Here is an 18,679-nt window from a genome sequence, read left to right as displayed (position 1 = left end):
TTCAGTTATTTCCCCTGTTCTATCAACATTGATATTATATTTTTGCATGTCTAATATTTCCTTACTATAACATTTCTTTGATAGGAATTTGGGGGTATAGGTAAAAGTAATTAAATGCATGCAAGGTTGGCACTTCTTAGTAACACTTTTCCTAAAAACTTATGGTCAACTGTATCAGTCAGAACATTTGAATAACTTTTCATTCTCAGTGTGTCAGGTACGTTAACTGTGATACAGAAATTCACTATTCAAAATGGCTGCCATTTTCCCTTATTTCTTTAGTTGGTTGTAACAGTCAACCATGTCAGAATGGCGGAAGTTGTACGACATCACCCGATGACCCTAATGGCTACGTGTGTGAGTGTGCCATTGGATATACAGGGAGACTTTGCGATCAAAAACTACATGGTGCGTTAAAAGTTTTGTTCATATATTAAAAACAGTAAATAAAATAAATATAATTATAACTTATAAAAAAAAATTGTTATGATCAAAATATGAAATCTAAAATAAAAATCAATAACACAAAGATATAGCCAATTAGGCCAAGAAAAAAAAATTGTTTGCTTGCCCTCAAATGAATTTTAATAATTGGGTCGGTCGGTCAGGATTTCTTTTTTTTTCTTTTTTTTTAAATTGCTAGCAAAATCTACTGTTTTTATCAATTAAGGCTCAAAATATGAAAAATCAGTCACTTTTGGTGTCAAAATGAATCAACTAACATTACAAAACAACTAAAATGTTGAACACAAGCTGTAAAATACATTTTTTTAAACACCTTCAGAATGCAACAATTTGAGAAAAAAACCACTTTTTCAGGAATTTCCAAAAATAGGGTCTGTATTCTTTTGTACAGTAAATAGAAAAAAAACCTTTTTTCTGATTTCCAAAATTAGAGTCGGTCGGTTGAGGGCAAGCAAACATCTTTTTTGTGGCCATAGTGCAGAAACATTAGAGATACTCTTCTTTTCAATTAAGCCCTATAGTTTATAAAACCTGGCATTTGTGCAAATTATGGAAGATCTATATATTTTCATATAATATGAGTCAATTTGCCATTACATAGGAGTCACTCAAGTATTTGTAAAAATAAACCTACTTCCTCTTGTATAACAACTTGCCTGAATTCTTAGCTGTTTGGTAGAAAACTGCTCTACTAATTATTATGCAACTGTTATAACTAATTTCATAGCACTGATAATGATGTTATCTTTCTAATAATTGTAAGCCTAGAAATTGATATTAGATTAGTGCACTAATCGACTAACAATTAAACAACAATTATGAAATAAGATTATGGATCTGTTTTGTCTCCACAGCTGTTTGTTATTATAATGGAAAAACTTATATACATGGAGAAATACGCATTGCGGAGTGCAATAAATGGTATGTAACTGGTTTAAAATTGGGCAAAAAACAAAAGATAGTTTGCTTGTCCTTCACAAGTTTTTCAGAATTGGGTGGTCAGTAGGTTTTAAATATATTTTTAAATATTTCTTTTAAAGGTAATAGCCAAAGCATGACTCTGTGCCTTTATTCAGCTTTTATAGCCCAAGTAGTTATGAATTGGGAGATATCTCTACTATATACCACTTCATTCATGTTTTCAAAACAGTTTAGAACTGTGTAGAAACTGTAAAAAAAATCAGGATGTCAAAAATGTTGAAAGAAATTTTTTTTTTTTGAATTACCAAAATTAGGGTCGGTGTTCATTTGCACAATAAAAACAAACAAACAAACAAACTTTTATTTTAATTTTCCCGATTAGGGTCAGTTGGCGGAGAACAAGCAAGCCATCTTTTTTTTTTTGCCTTTCAGTAAATTTGACCTGATGTGATCTAATCAGTGTACAAATAATCACAAATTATGAAATTCAGAGAGAGAATAAACAAATACAATTATCAGATGTCAAAACAATAGATTTTTTAACTGAAAACTTATGCTTGAATCATGGATTTCTAAACACTTGGCAATAGAACGAGGTATGTACGTCATCCACCAGTGGAGCTCCTGCGCCCCTCCGCAGAACTTCCGGTAGTGGATGTTCTGCGCTCGGGGCTCAGAGAATCCACTGTCGGAGTTGCTGCGCCCGGAAGCAAAATAATAGATTTTCTTATTATAATGACGGTGGGTCATTTCTGCGCTCGGGCGCAGAACATCCACTATCGGAGTTGATGCGCCCGGGCGCAGTCCCTTATATGTAACGGTGGATCATTGCTGCGCCGAGCGCAGAACATCCACTGTTGGAGTAACTGCGCTCGGAAGTAAAATAATAGATTTTCGTATTATAATAACGGTGGATCATTTCTGCGCTCGGGCGCAGAACATCCACTGTTGGAGTAACTGCGCTCGGAAGTAAAATAATAGATTTTCGTATTATAATAACGGTGGATCATTTCTGCACTCGGGCGCAGAACATCCACTATTTTTTTTGAATTACCAAAATTAGGGTCGGTGTTCATTTGCACAATAAAAACAAACAAACAAACAAACTTTTATTTTAATTTTCCCGATTAGGGTCAGTTGGCGGAGAACAAGCAAGCCATCTTTTTTTTTTTGCCTTTCAGTAAATTTGACCTGATGTGATCTAATCAGTGTACAAATAATCACAAATTATGAAATTCAGAGAGAGAATAAACAAATACAATTATCAGATGTCAAAACAATAGATTTTTTAACTGAAAACTTATGCTTGAATCATGGATTTCTAAACACTTGGCAATAGAACGAGGTATGTACGTCATCCACCAGTGGAGCTCCTGCGCCCCTCCGCAGAACTTCCGGTAGTGGATGTTCTGCGCTCGGGGCGCAGATAATCCACTGTCGGAGTTGCTGCACCCGGAAGCAAAATAATAGATTTTCTTATTATAATGACGGTGGGTCATTTCTGCGCTCGGGCGCAGAACATCCACTATCGGAGTTGATGCGCCCGAGCGCAGTCCCTTATATGTAACGGTGGATCATTGCTGCGCTCGGGCGCAGAACATCCACTGTTGGAGTAACTGCGCTCGGAAGTAAAATAATAGATTTTCGTATTATAATAACGGTGGATCATTTCTGCGCTCGGGCGCAGAACATCCACTGTTGGAGTAACTGCGCTTTCCGCAGAACTTCCGGTAGGTGGATCATTTCTGCCCTCGGGCGCAGAACATCCACTATCGGAGTTGATGCGCCCGGGCGCAGTCCCTTATATAATATAGCCCTAATAAGAAAATGTATTATTTTGTTTCCGAGCGCATCAACTCCGACAGTGGATGTTCTGCGCCCGAGCGCAGAAACGATCCACCAGTATTATAATAAGAAAATGTATTATATTGCTTCCGAGCGCAGTTACTCCAACAGTGGATGTTCTGCGCCCGAGCGCAGAAATGATCCACCAGTATTATAATAAGAAAATGTATTGTATTGCTTCCGAGCGCAGTTACTCCAACAGTGGATGTTCTGCGCCCGAGCGCAGCAATGATCCACCGTTACATGTAAGGGACTGCGCCCGGACGCATCAACTCCGACAGTGGATGTTCTGCGCCCGAGCGCAGAAATGATCCACCGTTACATACCCAGACAAACAAGAACCTAGACCTATGACTTTGACTCGCATAGTGAAGCCGACACTGCTTAGCAACGAATTTGACACGGACGCATACCCGGACGCAAACAAGCAGACATGTTCGCGTCGATGGAACCTGTTGCATTTGACGCGGCGATAACGGCGCAGTAATCACGCATAAGCAGCGCGTCAAACATGTTTGCGATATTTTTCCATGAGGCTAGTAACCCGTCAATCCGTCAATATCACCTTGGATACGGGGCTTCACCTCCCGCTGTGGTAAAGGATGGGCAGTAATAGGTCTAGGTTGGTATGTCTATGGTTACATATAAGGGACTGCGCCCGGGCGCACCAACTCTGACAGTGGATGTTCTGCGCCCCCGAGCGCAGAACATCCACTACCGGAAGTTCTGCGGAGGGGCGCAGGAGCTCCACTGGTGGATGACGTACATACATGATAGAACACAGCAGTTGAAGGACCCCTGGAACGATTAAGGGGTTATCATGTGACTTTGAGCGATATTATCAAATGATGCAGTACGTTAAGTAGGTATTCTAATTATATGATTTTGCAATTCTTGACAGAACATGATAGCTATTCTTAAGATTGTAGAGTGGTTGGATCGGGTGTTTTCAGGCCTGTAGCATATCTAGGGTATTTATTAAGTTTTTGGGACAAATCTGCTTGCATAGAAATTTGGACTTTATCCCCTAAAAATTGACTTTAAAAATTTGAACATTCCCACTCACAAATGGACAGTGTGTGATTTTTTCCCTTCCAAATTAGGGCCTTTTTGGACTTATTTTAATGTATGTTCATAAAAAGGGTTACTAGTTACAGGCTGGCCTTGTTAGTATTGTAACCAAATTGGTGTTGATTTTTCCCAGCAATTTGCAAATTAATGGGGATTTTCTCAACCACACTGTTATCAAAAAAATAATAATCAAATGTAAGAAATGGTATGATCACAAACCAGGGTATTTAATACTTTCAATTTTATTTATTCTTATTTAAAGTCATATTTTTACCAGGGTAACCGTTTTGCACGTACTGCTTTCCACAGGTTCACTTGGTTAAGCATTTTTCTATTGTGAATGTAGTCAATAAAATATTTTCATGATCATTAAAAAGAGTTCAATTCATAGCTATGCATAACTGAAGATTAGATAGGATTGATCCAGACGGTACAATAAACATCAGGCTATGAACTTTGTGCAGATTTTCATAAAAGTGCAACATTGGCAGTGTGTACCATATTTGACAAATTTTGCAATTATTAGGCTATATGTTTCTTTATATAAATTATTCATATGATAAATTAAGTATGGTTTGTAAATTGTTTTGTGGTATAAATATTTACAGGATTGTACTATCTTGCTACATAACTTTAAACCCCATGAGAACTACCTGCCGATTGGCCAAAAAGAAGTTTTCATTATCAATTAACCCAATCAGCAACATTGTTAGAATGTTAGGCAATGTTAGATCGGCAGGTAGTGCTCAGGGGGTTAAAACCTCCACAGGATGAATAGAAAATAAAATAATGTTGTTCAGTGTTGTAAATTTGTTATTTGAGAAGGAAATTGAGGCAAATTATAGTCACATATGTAGGCCAATAAGTACATGGAACTACCTTAAAATCTTTACACTTGAATAGATATTTATTACGCCCATTATTATGTTCACCGACACTCAAGTGACAAACCTACTATAGAGTTATTCAGAGTAAGACATCTATTTCCCTAATTGATTCAAATGGTTTATCTTCACTTCAATTGCATGAAGCATTCCGTGGACACACTGAATGATCATGCACTTTTTGTAACAAAACAGTTCGCCTAAGGTGATAGTTGAACTTGCGGATATGTATTGAAATCTGTGATAATGAGGGGTACCTTGTGACAGTTTAATATATAGGCCTACTGATTATAACAATAGAATATTCGGTTCACTTATGGAGTTGAGTTGAGTATTCAGTATAATTGTCCACAAAGATCTATAAGCATGATAGGGGTAGTCGGCAAATTGTTATTAACTTGTCAAATTTCAAATTGGTCTGATATACATCAAGAAAGGCTAAAAACTGTTTGTTTGGAAAAATATTTGTATAGCATAGCAAGCAAATTAATCATTAACCAGATGCATATTTTGTAGAATCGGGTTGCCTAAAAGTGGTCATTTTCTCTCCAATATTTGAAATCTTCTTGATTTATTATTCAAATAAGTCAAGTAGGCAAGTAGCCAATTAAGCCAAGTAGAATTTTGCAATAAATGTTTTGGATTTTTTGCTAGCACACAGGGTTAAGCTAATGATTATGGAATTCTATTTATCTGATGTGGATGAGCTTGGATGAAATATAGTGCATTGTATCCCCCAGTAATATTTTGTGGCAGAATTGATATCCATGAATCCGAACATACAGTACATTGGGTCACATATCTGCTATGCAAGGTTGCAAATTATTTCCAGAGAGTTGCCATCATGCAAATAATTATTTGTTTGGAAGAGTCAATTGTACTTTACTTCCTTATGTTTGGATTCAAAGCATTGCAAGGTTGTTATATTATTAGTATAACTTGCTTACTTGTACTACTGTATAAACGGTAATTTTTGTGAGGGTTTATTTTTCATGAATTTCGCAGAGTTCCAACTGCGAAATTAACACATCGCAAATTATGTTTTAATGTATAGAAAGTATATAGGGCAGGATTAGACAATCAGGGAAATAACAAAATTATAGGCCTAAATGTTCTTCTCACTCCAAATCGCGAAAAATAACTATACACAAATATTATACACTTTTGATATAACTCATCTTTTTAGATAGACAAGTAAAATAATGCCATGACAGAAATATTCTACAATGTTGTTGTCAACAATATTCATTTGATGAAAGTCTGCCAACGACAATTTCAAATTAAAGAAACTTGGGAATTGTAAGGCCTTTTTAAATTCCAGTGAAGACAATAACTTTAAAATGTGATTTACTTGCTGGTTTCTCATACCCAGGGACAGGCGATCTGCGTGAAAAAAAATAGCAGATTGCGCGTAACTTTGTTTTCAGTGCAAATCATGTGTCCCTGCCCATAGGAAAAATATATCCAATTGCACGGAGATTGCACGGGAAAAACGTTCCGTGCAAATCACTTGTCCCTGCTCATACCTGTACCAATTCAGAGGGGCTCATGCATGCATGAGGGCTCCCTGTATGTAAATGTAAACATTTCCTATTTGCAAAATGTTGGGACAGCTCAAATTGAGCTGGACAATTTAAAGATTTGTGACTAGGGGTGTTTAATTTCCTTTTTCCCCTGATTTTTTAATTTAGATATAAAATTATTTCTACTTTGCAGAAGAATAATCATTATAAAAAACAATAATATGTTAGAGTATAAATGCAGAACCTGGTACCAAAATCAAACACAAGGGGGAATATTTCTGCTGATACAAATGTGACTTGTTTTGTTGACCTGAATGGCTTACAAATAATTTTGGGCATTTATACTAAAGTAAATACTACTAGTAGCTCTCTAGTTTCAGAATATTCACAAAGATATAGTAGCTCATCAGTTATGTCAGTTTTAATAATTTCTTTCCTTCTTATTTTCAGTCATTGCAAATTTGGGTCATGGCTATGTACAACTAAATTTTGTGGGTAAGTATGGATTAAAATAATGATAGGCTGCATGGTTGGATTAGCTGGGTGATTGGTTATTGACTTATAGATAAAATAATTCTTTGTTTAATCTTTTTTTTTAATTAACGTAATACTTCATTGCATTGATTGATTAATTGAGATCATACAATCAATTAATATATTTGAAGGTATGACTGGTTGGTGCAGGTGCGTGGCCAGCTTGATCGTTCCTATGGGCAAAAGAGAAATTTGTCCCAGTTGAATGAAAAACAAGGCCCAACATGCCCAATAGGGGCTGATTTAACTTTTGTTCTTTCTGTCCCCCGGTTTCTGTCCTGATTTCAGACAAAAGCAATTTTTCAAGGGGGCATTCTGCACTCACCCCTCACCACTGCAGCCTGGGTTTGATTCCCTGATGCAATGCCAGACCCTCTTAACAGGTTCTCCTTGTTTTGTTATAGCTATATTTAACGCTACACAACAACACATTCAGATTGATTAGTTGGGTGATATGTCACATGTTATAATCCCAACATTCATTTATATTTCAGCACAATAGCAGTGATGCTTGATTTCACAGAAGATTTCTCATTGCTCACAGGAAGAACAGCAAAATTCAAAAAGTAAGTTGCACCTTTATGACTGTAATTTAAAACAAAAAACCCTCTCTGATGAGAATGTTATCAAAATATGAAGATATGTGACTATAGTTATCAATCAAACATGGCGTAGTCTTGAAGTGGCATCAAGTACATTAAAATAATGCAATGTTTGGAGTAAATCTCACTTCAGACCACTTGGCATTTATAGCCACGAATGAAAGAAAAACAAAATCTAGAAGTATCAGGTATTAATGCAAAACATGAAGTTGTTTTAACTTAAAAGTACATTGCATATAAAGGCAAAAGCAAGCAATTGCATTTTCAGGGAAAGAAAAGAAATGGTTGATTGTTGAAAATTCAAAACCTCATGAATATATGCGATATGTTTAATCTAATCACAGATAATAACTTTTAAATATGCGGACACAAATGTAGGTTATTGAAAAAGTATAATGGCCGTGTCTTGTGAAGTAGCTAAAAGTACGCTTTACAATGAGCGTGATGTGTGATGTGTTATTACTTTCAGATGTTATTTTTATAATCATTATAGTCAGATATATTTATTACTTTTCATGACCTGTAGAAAATGTCATATTAAATAACTAGTGTCAAACTAACTGCTTCTTTTCTGCTCCATTTTGTTTTGTTGTTTCTTTCAGTGCATTTGAATTACATCTAGCAGAATCAATTCATATAAGTAGAAATGTAATACAAGATATGCAGGTACGTTTCTTTTCAGAATAAAGAGAGCATGAAAAAGTCTATGCAACAATGAAATAACAAAAGATACTGACAATGGGTGACTCTACATGGGAAGGATCGACATCAATGAACACTCCTGGGATGAGGATCAATGTGATCTTCTCTTGTTTGTGACAGTTCGCGCAGACAGCATTGTGCCATGAGTGCACTTCACACACACGCACTGTAACACACAAGAAATGCGCTCACTACGCAATCATTTCCCGAATGTGGATAAGAATGCTGTGTAGACACTTGTTATTATGGATGTGGATACCAGGAGTGTGCATTGATGCGGATCCCAATCTTGTGTGCAGTTGCTCATTGTAGAAGCTGATAAGTTTGAAACCAAGTACGATAGAGTTATCACCGGCCCCGGTCACCGGTGTGTCCAGGATCTGGAGGGGGGGCTTAGTGGCTAAAATCGCCAAAAAACAGCTGATTTTACATGATTTTTAACAATGAGCGATGTGCGGGGGACTTCAGCCCCCAAAGCACCCCCCTGGACACGCCACTGGTTATAAGGATTCCAGCAATAGCATGCTTGGTTACTGTGAAACATGATGATAACACAATTACCTTTGACCCAGATAAGTCAGATCAAATCACATTGCCTTTTTCACACCTGATTGTTTTATTTCAGATATCAGCTGGTAGTAGTATTCATATTGAATTCAATTTAGTTGCAACTGCTGATGTGGAAGCAGATATAGAGGATGCAGCAACCAATGTAGTATTACTGGTAAGTTTTCATGAGTTAACTAATACCCCATTTTTATTGGACAAAAGTTGTAGTATAGAATGCATTATATACCTCATATAAAGATTCCTGTCATCTGATTGGTTGAAAGTGCAGTCATTGAATTAACTATGCCCGCAAAATGAACTATGGACCGGTCCATGGAAATGAACTATAGACCGGTCACGTGCGTCACGATCAAACTGCGCGTTTTTCCCAGCGTAAATGATATTACGCACACGTTAATGTTTTCACGCGCTATAATTACGCAGAAAGCGCAGATTGTAATCTGTGTGCCGTTCGCATTGAAACTATTTTAATAGTTTAAAATTAAAATTTCTCTTCCCAAAATCGATGCTTTTAACCAAACAGATGACAAGAATCTTAAGATTTGGTATATAAAACAAATATTGACTGCTTTTTATTCGGGGCATGGTTAAAATTATAGGCCCCCGGTGAACTCAAAACCATGACTATGCCCCGAGGCCCCAAGGCGTATCCCTTGGGCCTATAATTTTAACCATGCCCCTCATAGCAGTCAATATTTGTATACTATGGTCACAATTAATTTCATTTTGTCTTTAGACTTATTATGTTAACAGGTAGTTGCAATTTATGATTACTTGGCACTTGAGTTAAGTCAAATAGGGTTCAAGTGTTAAATGAGCACAACTTATTGCTCTTTTTTTCCAAGTTGGCTAAGGAAAGAGACCTGGATTTGAACCTCCGGTACTCCACACCAGCACTCTAACCATAGAATCTTGTAGCATTGAAGCATGATAATTTTGTAGGTCTCGTATTTCACATCATACTTCTCCCTCTTCTCTAGCAACATGCATGAGAGAGAAGTACAGTGAATTATGGATTGTGTACCGGTATTATTTAAGGGTAACTGTTATGATCAAAAATAATTCTTCCACTCAGTTGAGTTAGCGCACAGAAAAAAATAACCATGACCAGGATTTGAACCTAGGACCACCGAGATTCTGGACCAGTGCTCTTATCTCAGCTAGAGTCGGAGATATCAAGGCAGCTTCACCAAGATACCCAGGAAGCTTGCTTTGGAAATCTTGGGGGTTACATAATATATTTAGTATGTTACAAGATGTCATATTAAATCAAATACTTCGTTGCATTTTGTTTGTAGTATTTGCTAGTTTGTTTGTTTAATCAGCAAAAGTGGTAACATATTCTCTGATGTAATCCTTTCATTTCAGCTGGATTCAGGTCATTATATTTTCCCATTTGAGGGTCATGCATTCCACGTAGATCCAACTTCTGTGCAGTTAGTCAAGTATGAGCCAACAGAAGAAAACCAAACATACAAGCCAGTTGTAACACATTCACTGCTGGTCACGGTGTGTGTGGTTGTAAGCGTTACATTAGTACTAGCAGTCATTGCAGGACTAATTATAATATTTGTAAGTACAAATTATTTCTCCTAAATGTTCAGTAGTGTGACATCTACCATACCATAAAAACTCGATAGATAGCAGATGTGCTTACTATCGAGCGCTTTTAAAACAGGCAAACATGAAGAGCCCCATCCACAAAAGTGTAAAGGGTTTTGAGCAAATCATCGATACACATAGTTATATACGAACAAATAAACCTGCAAATGTGTATCTGTTGGTAAAGCACTGGACTTTGGTACAATTTCATGTTACCAAAAGCGCTCAATAGTAAGCACATATGCTAACTATCAAGTTTTTACGGTAATTTGTCGCTTAAGATAGTAATGCCAGACTAATAAACAAGAGCATCACACTAAACAGTCAGTCAGGGGGTCATGCATACCTCCTGTTTTTGTCCATGCAATCATACAGTTTTTGAAGTTGGCTAAAAGGGACTCCATAAAATTGCATTTTACTTCCCTGAATATCAAATTGAAAGAAACAAAAAAGTTTGTGGTTTGCATATATACGTGATATATCATGCCATTATTTTCAAAACAAAGGCATTTTATTGTCCAAAAGTGACAAATTTAACCAGTATTACCAACTTGATAACAACACAACCCTACAATATGTCATGGACATCAAACAAAAGCTAAATAACTGAAATAGAAAATTGCCCAAAATATCACACATTACAATGACTGCAGCAAGCCACACATCAACAAATCACAGCTAGGCCTGTAATATTGTAATGGGTATGAATAGCGAGACATCAAAATGTTTTCTTTCATTTCTCCTTTTAAATGCAGGTTAAAAGAAGTAAATCAGAAAAGACAGCAGTAGATCAATTTAACACACCAGCAGGGGTAAGTGTTCCTCTCAACATTTTGGTTATGTTGTAGATTAACCCTAACACCGGAAAATACCACAAAATACCACGATGAAGAATTCTGCGCATGCATGAATCCCAGGGTCTGCGATGACGCAATCACCCGAAGTGTTATATGCTCACGGAATTGCTGGCCGGGCATCAATAACCTGTGTAACTACTGGTCCGTGATCGTGTGGTTGGCATGCGGGGGGTCAAAGGTTCGAATCCTGGGGGTGCCAAGTCAAAATTCTTCTTCTTCTTGACTTTTTCGTATCTTCTTTGACTTCCGATATCAAAAAGCAGGGTTCAGTGTTAGGGTTAATAAATGCATATCACTTGTTGAGAGAGAAATAGGACTCCATAATGCGCATGCATTGAGATGTTGATTCGTGCAGTGCATGAGCCCCACATGGGCAGTGCATTAGACGCATCAACATCCAGGGCAAGTGTATTATTGTGTCCAATCTCTCAAGCAACAAGGGATCTGCATTTATTAACTTCTTTCAAACACAACAAAGAAATTCTGCAATTTCTGCTATTTTTTATAATATACAAAAAATACTTAAAATGTTGGCAAATTTGACCATTATCAATACAACCACCTTCAAGAAAATTTATCAATCTTGCAAGATGAGAATGCACAGCGGGTAGCAGGTGCATCGAAATAGGCGTGCCTCGTTTTTTGTCTCTTTGCTACACGTCTGGCCTATAGTATACAAAATTGCACACAAGTGCAAATGTACAATATTTATTCACTCCTATTTTTCTAATGGTTTTTCTAGGTTCAAAACTCAATATATAGGCCTAGGCTATTTTGACTCGCATTCTGATAGGGCAGTTTTAGTTTTATGGACTGATCTTGATGTAACTCGCATCAAAATGCTAACTATAAGAACTCAATTTAATATGACTTAAGGAGGCTGTGTACTCTCAGACATGCATGTAGTAAAAGTGCCATAACTTTGCAATTATTCATGCAAGACATATAAAAGTATACATTTTTATAAAGGCAAGACATCAATGAATCTCAATATAAATACAGATTTGGTGAAAAACAACAATTATGAAGAAAATCACAAAAAAAGTGAATTTTTGGCCATTTTTGTTCGGTACATCATAACAAAAAAACACTCTTTCCAAAAATGTTTTTGTTTTTTTCTTAGTCTTGAGGCACCATTCCAAAAATGTTTTTTTAGTTTTTGATATTGGCTTATATTTTGAGATATTGACCATATAAGGCATCAAAATGAACTTTTTAAAATTCACAAACGCCTATTTGCGTAAATGATGAGCATAATTGCTTACCTATAGGTGCTGTATTTATTGAGTTATCGTGTACCTAAATCATCATTTTACTGAGAAAATGAACATTGAAATAAAGGCCGTTAAAGTTTAAAGTGGTCACATTTTGCACTTTGATCGAAACGCACAGAAGAATGCGGCACTTCTCGTTTTTTCTACCTTACATTACGTGAACATCGGGTAAATCCACAGCCCCTTGAGAAGTTTGGGCGAAATCATTTTATATCTTGATGTTTAAATCGGGAGAAAGAACTTGAAAAAATTCACATTTTATCAGCTAAAACGGAGCCATTTGACCGCTAGGTTTTTGTAAAATCAGTGCTTCCGTGGTGCTTCCATAAGATGCGCATGCAGATAAGCGGTGCGTATGCGTAGCGTATCTGTGCGTTAACAAATTGCGCGACTACAAAACGCGATGCGTTGTTGCGCGCGTGTAACTGATGGTACAACAAAGATTTTCTTTCCTTTAAATCGCGGAAACGAGTGAAATAGTGAAATAAAATCCTTAAAATAGAGCAGTTAGAGTTAACAATCTGGATTTTCTTTCCTTGTATTTATAAAAAACATAACAAAGTAAATACATTTCAAAAAAACTCAATTTCGCGAAAGAAACAATGTCTATAGAGTACACAGCCGCGTTAAATCAATGAGATTTGAATAAAATGATAAACAACCACACTATAAATGAAAGTGTAACAAACCACCTTTTGCAACTTTGTCTTCATTTTACATCACATTTTGTTGCTTTTAGCCCAAGAATTCAAATATGTCAAGAAACTATATAAAAAAGTTTAAATTGTTATGTATAGAGCAGTATTAACTAAACCTTTGTTTTGTTTTGAATATTTCCATTCACAGATTAACATGAACAAGCTGAACAACACATGTGCAAAACAAAATAATTTAGAAAGCCGGCAATCATACAACTCTGTTTCAAAAGACAGCGATGACGAGAGTGGAACAAGCGAAGGAAATACCAAAAATATCAACCTCTACAGAGATGACGATTTATACTAGGTTTTTTTTTTTATGAACCAATGCACGCAATACTTTCATTCACAGATTATAAAGGTAAATGGATCAAAATCCTGAAAATCTCATTCTGCCATGACTGAGTAATTGTGACTTGCTACCACGAATTGGGCGTAAAGTCGCAAGTTGGTAGTTTCAAGACGTCCTGGCTACTGATTTGGTGTTCTTCGTTTGCCATGCACTTTTCAACGGTGTGGTCAACAACAATGGAGCGGCCCCACCTAGATGAAATGAATTCCACTTGTAATTTACGAAGGACATACTACTGGCTTGTACAGGTGCAGAGCAACAAAGGATATCAACTCAGTCAGCCAGGATTTCTTGAAACTACAAACTCGTGACTTTACATTCATCTCGTGATAGCAGGTCACAGGCATTGAATGCAGGGGCAGGTGGCCATGCGATGTGCATGCGGTAGACCAATATTTGGATTCTTCATGCATATGCCAAATAGATAGCTACATAAAAAGCAGAAGGACTTAGTGATAATGATCTCTACTTTTCCTTCATGGATCACACATGCTCCATAGTATAAAATTCTGTATGCAAGTCACATCCACATACACCATGTACACTACTCTAACTAAAGGATCAGACTTATTTTTCAAAAACGGCATATGTTCAGGCAACTGCACACTTGCACCTCCAAGTACTGACATCCCATGGCAGTGAAAACACTGTGCACCATAAGTACAAGAATGCAAATAGAATTGTCAGTCTCTGATCCTTTTTCATTTTTTGTAAGTAGTGTTGTCTGTACTGCTTAAAACTTGGCAGCATTGTTCTAAGTATTCATTTTTCTTCCTATTTATAAGTTGTATAAATACAATTAATGGAAGTGAAACAAAAGTATGTCACAATTTATACAAAAGCTTTCTGAACTTAGAGGCACACTTTCAACATTAGGTCTTTCATAGTAAAACTAGTATAATGTATTTCATGTGAAAATTATGTGTGATAAATTCTTTATAATTTATCTACTCACAAAAGAACAAGGTTTATAACAATTCCATAATTTGTATACCATTGAGATGACAATCTTAAGATAACTGTCAGATAGGCCTACATTCTTTGACTCTTTGTGTGAGCACAAAGTGCTAAGACAGATGAGAACATGTACACAATAGTATAATGTATCATATTGGCCTTTCTCAATCACACTTGACTTTTCTACATTTTTGTATTTTCACATCCATCTTTGTGCTGAGCCAAAGATTTAAAAAAAGAAGTCCTATTGATTCTTGTATCATTAAATAAGAGCAATTAATTGTTTCACATTGTAATAGCTTGAACGATATATAATTAAGTCTGCACAGATATTTGATGTAAGAACTTTGGAATATGACCATTTTATATGACACAGGTCATCATAGCCACATTGTCAAAATGGTCCATTTTCTGGTGACAAATCAGTCTCAGAAGAAGTGCAAGTAAGAAGTGTCAATCAGTTTGCTCTCTGACAGTTTTAATGATGCACAAAATGGACCAAAAACTTCCAGCTGTTTGAGATTCACTTAAAATGCTCCTATACCTGTTAAATAATGTTTCATCTTTGACCACATAATTTGTCTCAGATGATAATATAAGATGTGGGAAGTCCTGTTGTAGAATAGGCCCTATGTTGCAAAATGTAATACATGATGCAAGAGAATATGAGCAGAAGTGGGTGCTACCTTCATGTAAGCATCCCAAATTTTCTCTCCTTAACCCTATAACCCTAACCCTCGGGCTAACCCTTACCCTAACCCTAATTCAAACCCTAAAACCAAACCTTAGAATTTGTGATGATCCTTACATGAAGGTAGAACCCAGAAATGTTAATTGTGTGTTAAATTTCATCTGTTAGTCAGGCCATGCAAACTGATTTCTTTCTTGATTTCTCTAGATTTAACCAAAGTAGTTGTAGGCTCAACCTTCCTAGTATTCACCAAATTATAGTTCCAACTATGCTTTGTATTCATTATATTTAATCAGGAATAGTTACCTTCATTGATTTGTTTCATTTTTCTTATTGCCTACAAAATGTAAGACCTCCTGCATGCTTCCCTTTCCCTTCATGCAATTTGAAATTCTAATTTGTCATGACATAAAAAAAACCAGATTGAACTCCACCAATTAATGAATGATGAAATTGATGGGAAAGAACTTGTTGATCTTGCTTTTTCAACTTAAACATTTTTCAATCAAACTTCAAATGCTAAATCATTTGAGAATTACTCCTTTTGATTGATTAAAAAAATTGGAAATTCAAACCATTCAACTGAAAAAGATTTGTCACTAACTGCCATTGACAAAATCAATCTTTTTGATTGAATATTCAATATGAACTCAAATTATCAGACTTTGCCAAGTACTCCATTCCAAGTGAAACAAAAATTTGTTCTTTTCCTTCTTCACTTTTTTCAGTGGATGTACTCTCATTTATTTCTTCAAATACCTGTATCCCAGGGCATTTCTGAATCTACTAATATGCGTTAACCTTTATAGAATATATTTATGAAGTTTTTTCAATTTTGTTTGTGTTTTGTTATAGACTGTTTGCATTAAATGCATTATTTGTATTAATATGGATTCATGAGTTGTTTGAAACCAAAGTTTCACTTAATCATGTTGCAACTCAAGTTTGAAATAACTGACAAACTTTTGTTATTAAATAATAAATGTGATTTATAATATGTTGTTTGAATGTTAAATTTAACATGTTTAATAGACTAATCTGGCGCTGTATTTTTCAGGCTATATGCTGCAGTTGTAATACCACATGCATGAACCAAACAAATAATTGTTTGGTCATATACCACTAAATCACATCCAATGATGTTTTAGTACAAAAGTTTCAACTTCTTGACTATAATTGGTGATACAGTTTCAGTTATCAGTTTTATATATGTGACCCATTCCAGCAAATATACAAGTACCTTTGAGCTTGGAAAGTTTTGAGAAATAGACAAACTAAGCTTCAAAAATAAAGAAAAACATAAGAATTATGTTGGCTAAATTTATTGTAACTTCACAATCAAACCTTCAATTGTAAGGTATGGTATCATGAAAAAATTGATTTTTGCCTGTTCTAAAATTAAGTTACTTTTTTGAAAAATATTAAGTTGAAGGTATATTTTCCTTGAATGGGTCGCAAATATGCACCTTGGAATCAAGCTTCTGGTAATGTTTGAAACTGCATTTTACAGTCAGCTATAGAGCTAGTTACCTAGCTGGGGGGTTTACACCCCCCCAGCTAGGTACTGTAATGCTATCCGATTTTTCTTTACCTAGCTGGGGGGTTTTCAACCCCCCGAGCTAGGTACTGTTTTGCTATCCGATCTTTCTTTCTTTCTTTCTTTCTTTCTTTCTTCTTCTTTCTGGCAATTATTTCAAAATGCTTCTACTCCTACATGTTACACCCTACAGTTACGTAACTTGCACATATGTATTGGCTATATCCAGTGCCCATAGTGTCTAAACAGAATTGGGGGCAAAGGTCATTAAAGGGGCATTTCCGGTATTTAACCAAATATCTTCAAAATGCATCTTCTGCCACATATTATATAGTACAATGATGTCATTTGCATATATGCATCGGCTATACCACACGCCTATAACTTGCTTACAGAATTGGGGCCAAAGGTCATTAAGGGGGTAAAATCTTCCAATTGCATTATCTGGACATCTGTAAGGGGTATGGGGCTCAAACTCAGTGACAACAAATCTCATGACCAGAGGAACAATTTGCACGGGTCAGGTCAAAGGTCATGCAGAGGTCAAATTTTATAAATGAATTTCCTGGACATCTGTAAGGGGTATGGGGCTCAGACTTGGTGACAACGAACTTAATGATCAGGGGAACATTTTGGAACACTTTGCAGGGGTCAGGTCAAAGGTTATCTGGGGTCAAATCTTCTAATTTCATTTTTGGGATATCTGTAAGGGGTATGGGATTCAAACTCTGTGACAACAAATCTCATGACCAGGGGAACATTTTGCAGGGATCAGGTCAAAGGTCATGCAGAGGTCAAATCTTAGAAATGTACATCTGTAAGGGATACGGGGCTCAAACTTGGTGACAACAAACTTAATGACCAGGGGGACATTTTTGGAACATTTTGCAGGGGTCAGGTCAAAGGTTATCTGGGGTCAAATCTTAAAATTGCATTTTCTGGCTGGACATCTGTAAGGAATGTGGGACTCAAACTCGGTAACAACAAACCTTATGACCAGGGGAACATTTTTTGCATTTTGGGGGTCAGATACCTCCACAACCCCAACACGCCCCAGCTAGGTTTGTGGTCTATGACCACCATTTGCCACTAGTTCTTTCTTTCTTCTTCTTCTTCTTCTGTCAACAAATTTCAAAATGCTTCTCCTCCTACATGTTACACCCTACAATTACGTAACTTGCACATATGTACCGGCTATATCCAGTGCCCATAGGGTGCAAACAGAATTGGGGTCAAAAGTCATTAAGGGGGCATTTCCGGTATTTAACCAAATACTTCCAAAATGCTTCTTCTGCCACATATTACATAGCACAATGACGTCACTTACACATGTGCATCGGCTTTACCCAGTGCCCATACCCTGCACACAGAATTGGGGTCAAAGGTCATTAAGGGGGTAAAATCTTACAATTGCATTATCTGTAAGGAGTATGGGGCTCAAACTCGATACAATAAATCTCATGACCAGGGAACATTTTATGGGGTCAGGTCAAAGGTCATGCAGAGGTCAAATTTTAGAAACGCATTTCCTGGACATCTGTATTGGGTACGGGCTCAAACTTGGTGACAACAAACTTAATGATCAGGGGAACAT

General features: G+C 36.4%; 1 protein-coding gene across 2 annotated transcripts in view; it reads left to right on the top strand.

Annotated features, from left to right (window-relative positions):
• LOC140153139 (uncharacterized) overlaps nucleotides 1-17,070 on the top strand; it is a 61,967-nt gene extending 44,897 nt beyond the window's left edge. For both annotated transcript variants that reach the window (XM_072175787.1, XM_072175795.1), the window contains exons 7-15: nucleotides 283-408; nucleotides 1,320-1,386; nucleotides 7,160-7,204; nucleotides 7,738-7,809; nucleotides 8,448-8,511; nucleotides 9,173-9,271; nucleotides 10,486-10,689; nucleotides 11,475-11,531; nucleotides 13,697-17,070. In XM_072175787.1, coding sequence (XP_072031888.1) covers nucleotides 283-408; nucleotides 1,320-1,386; nucleotides 7,160-7,204; nucleotides 7,738-7,809; nucleotides 8,448-8,511; nucleotides 9,173-9,271; nucleotides 10,486-10,689; nucleotides 11,475-11,531; nucleotides 13,697-13,855 — 893 coding nt within the window. In that variant the 3' untranslated portion in view covers nucleotides 13,856-17,070. The remainder of the gene's footprint in view (nucleotides 1-282; nucleotides 409-1,319; nucleotides 1,387-7,159; nucleotides 7,205-7,737; nucleotides 7,810-8,447; nucleotides 8,512-9,172; nucleotides 9,272-10,485; nucleotides 10,690-11,474; nucleotides 11,532-13,696) is intronic.
• The last annotated feature ends 1,609 nt before the right edge of the window (nucleotides 17,071-18,679 follow it).

The sequence above is a fragment of the Amphiura filiformis genome, chromosome 1, assembly GCF_039555335.1.
Source record: "Amphiura filiformis chromosome 1, Afil_fr2py, whole genome shotgun sequence".
Classification (NCBI taxonomy): Eukaryota; Metazoa; Echinodermata; class Ophiuroidea; order Amphilepidida; family Amphiuridae; genus Amphiura; species Amphiura filiformis.
This window is presented reverse-complemented; position numbering and strand designations above follow the sequence as displayed.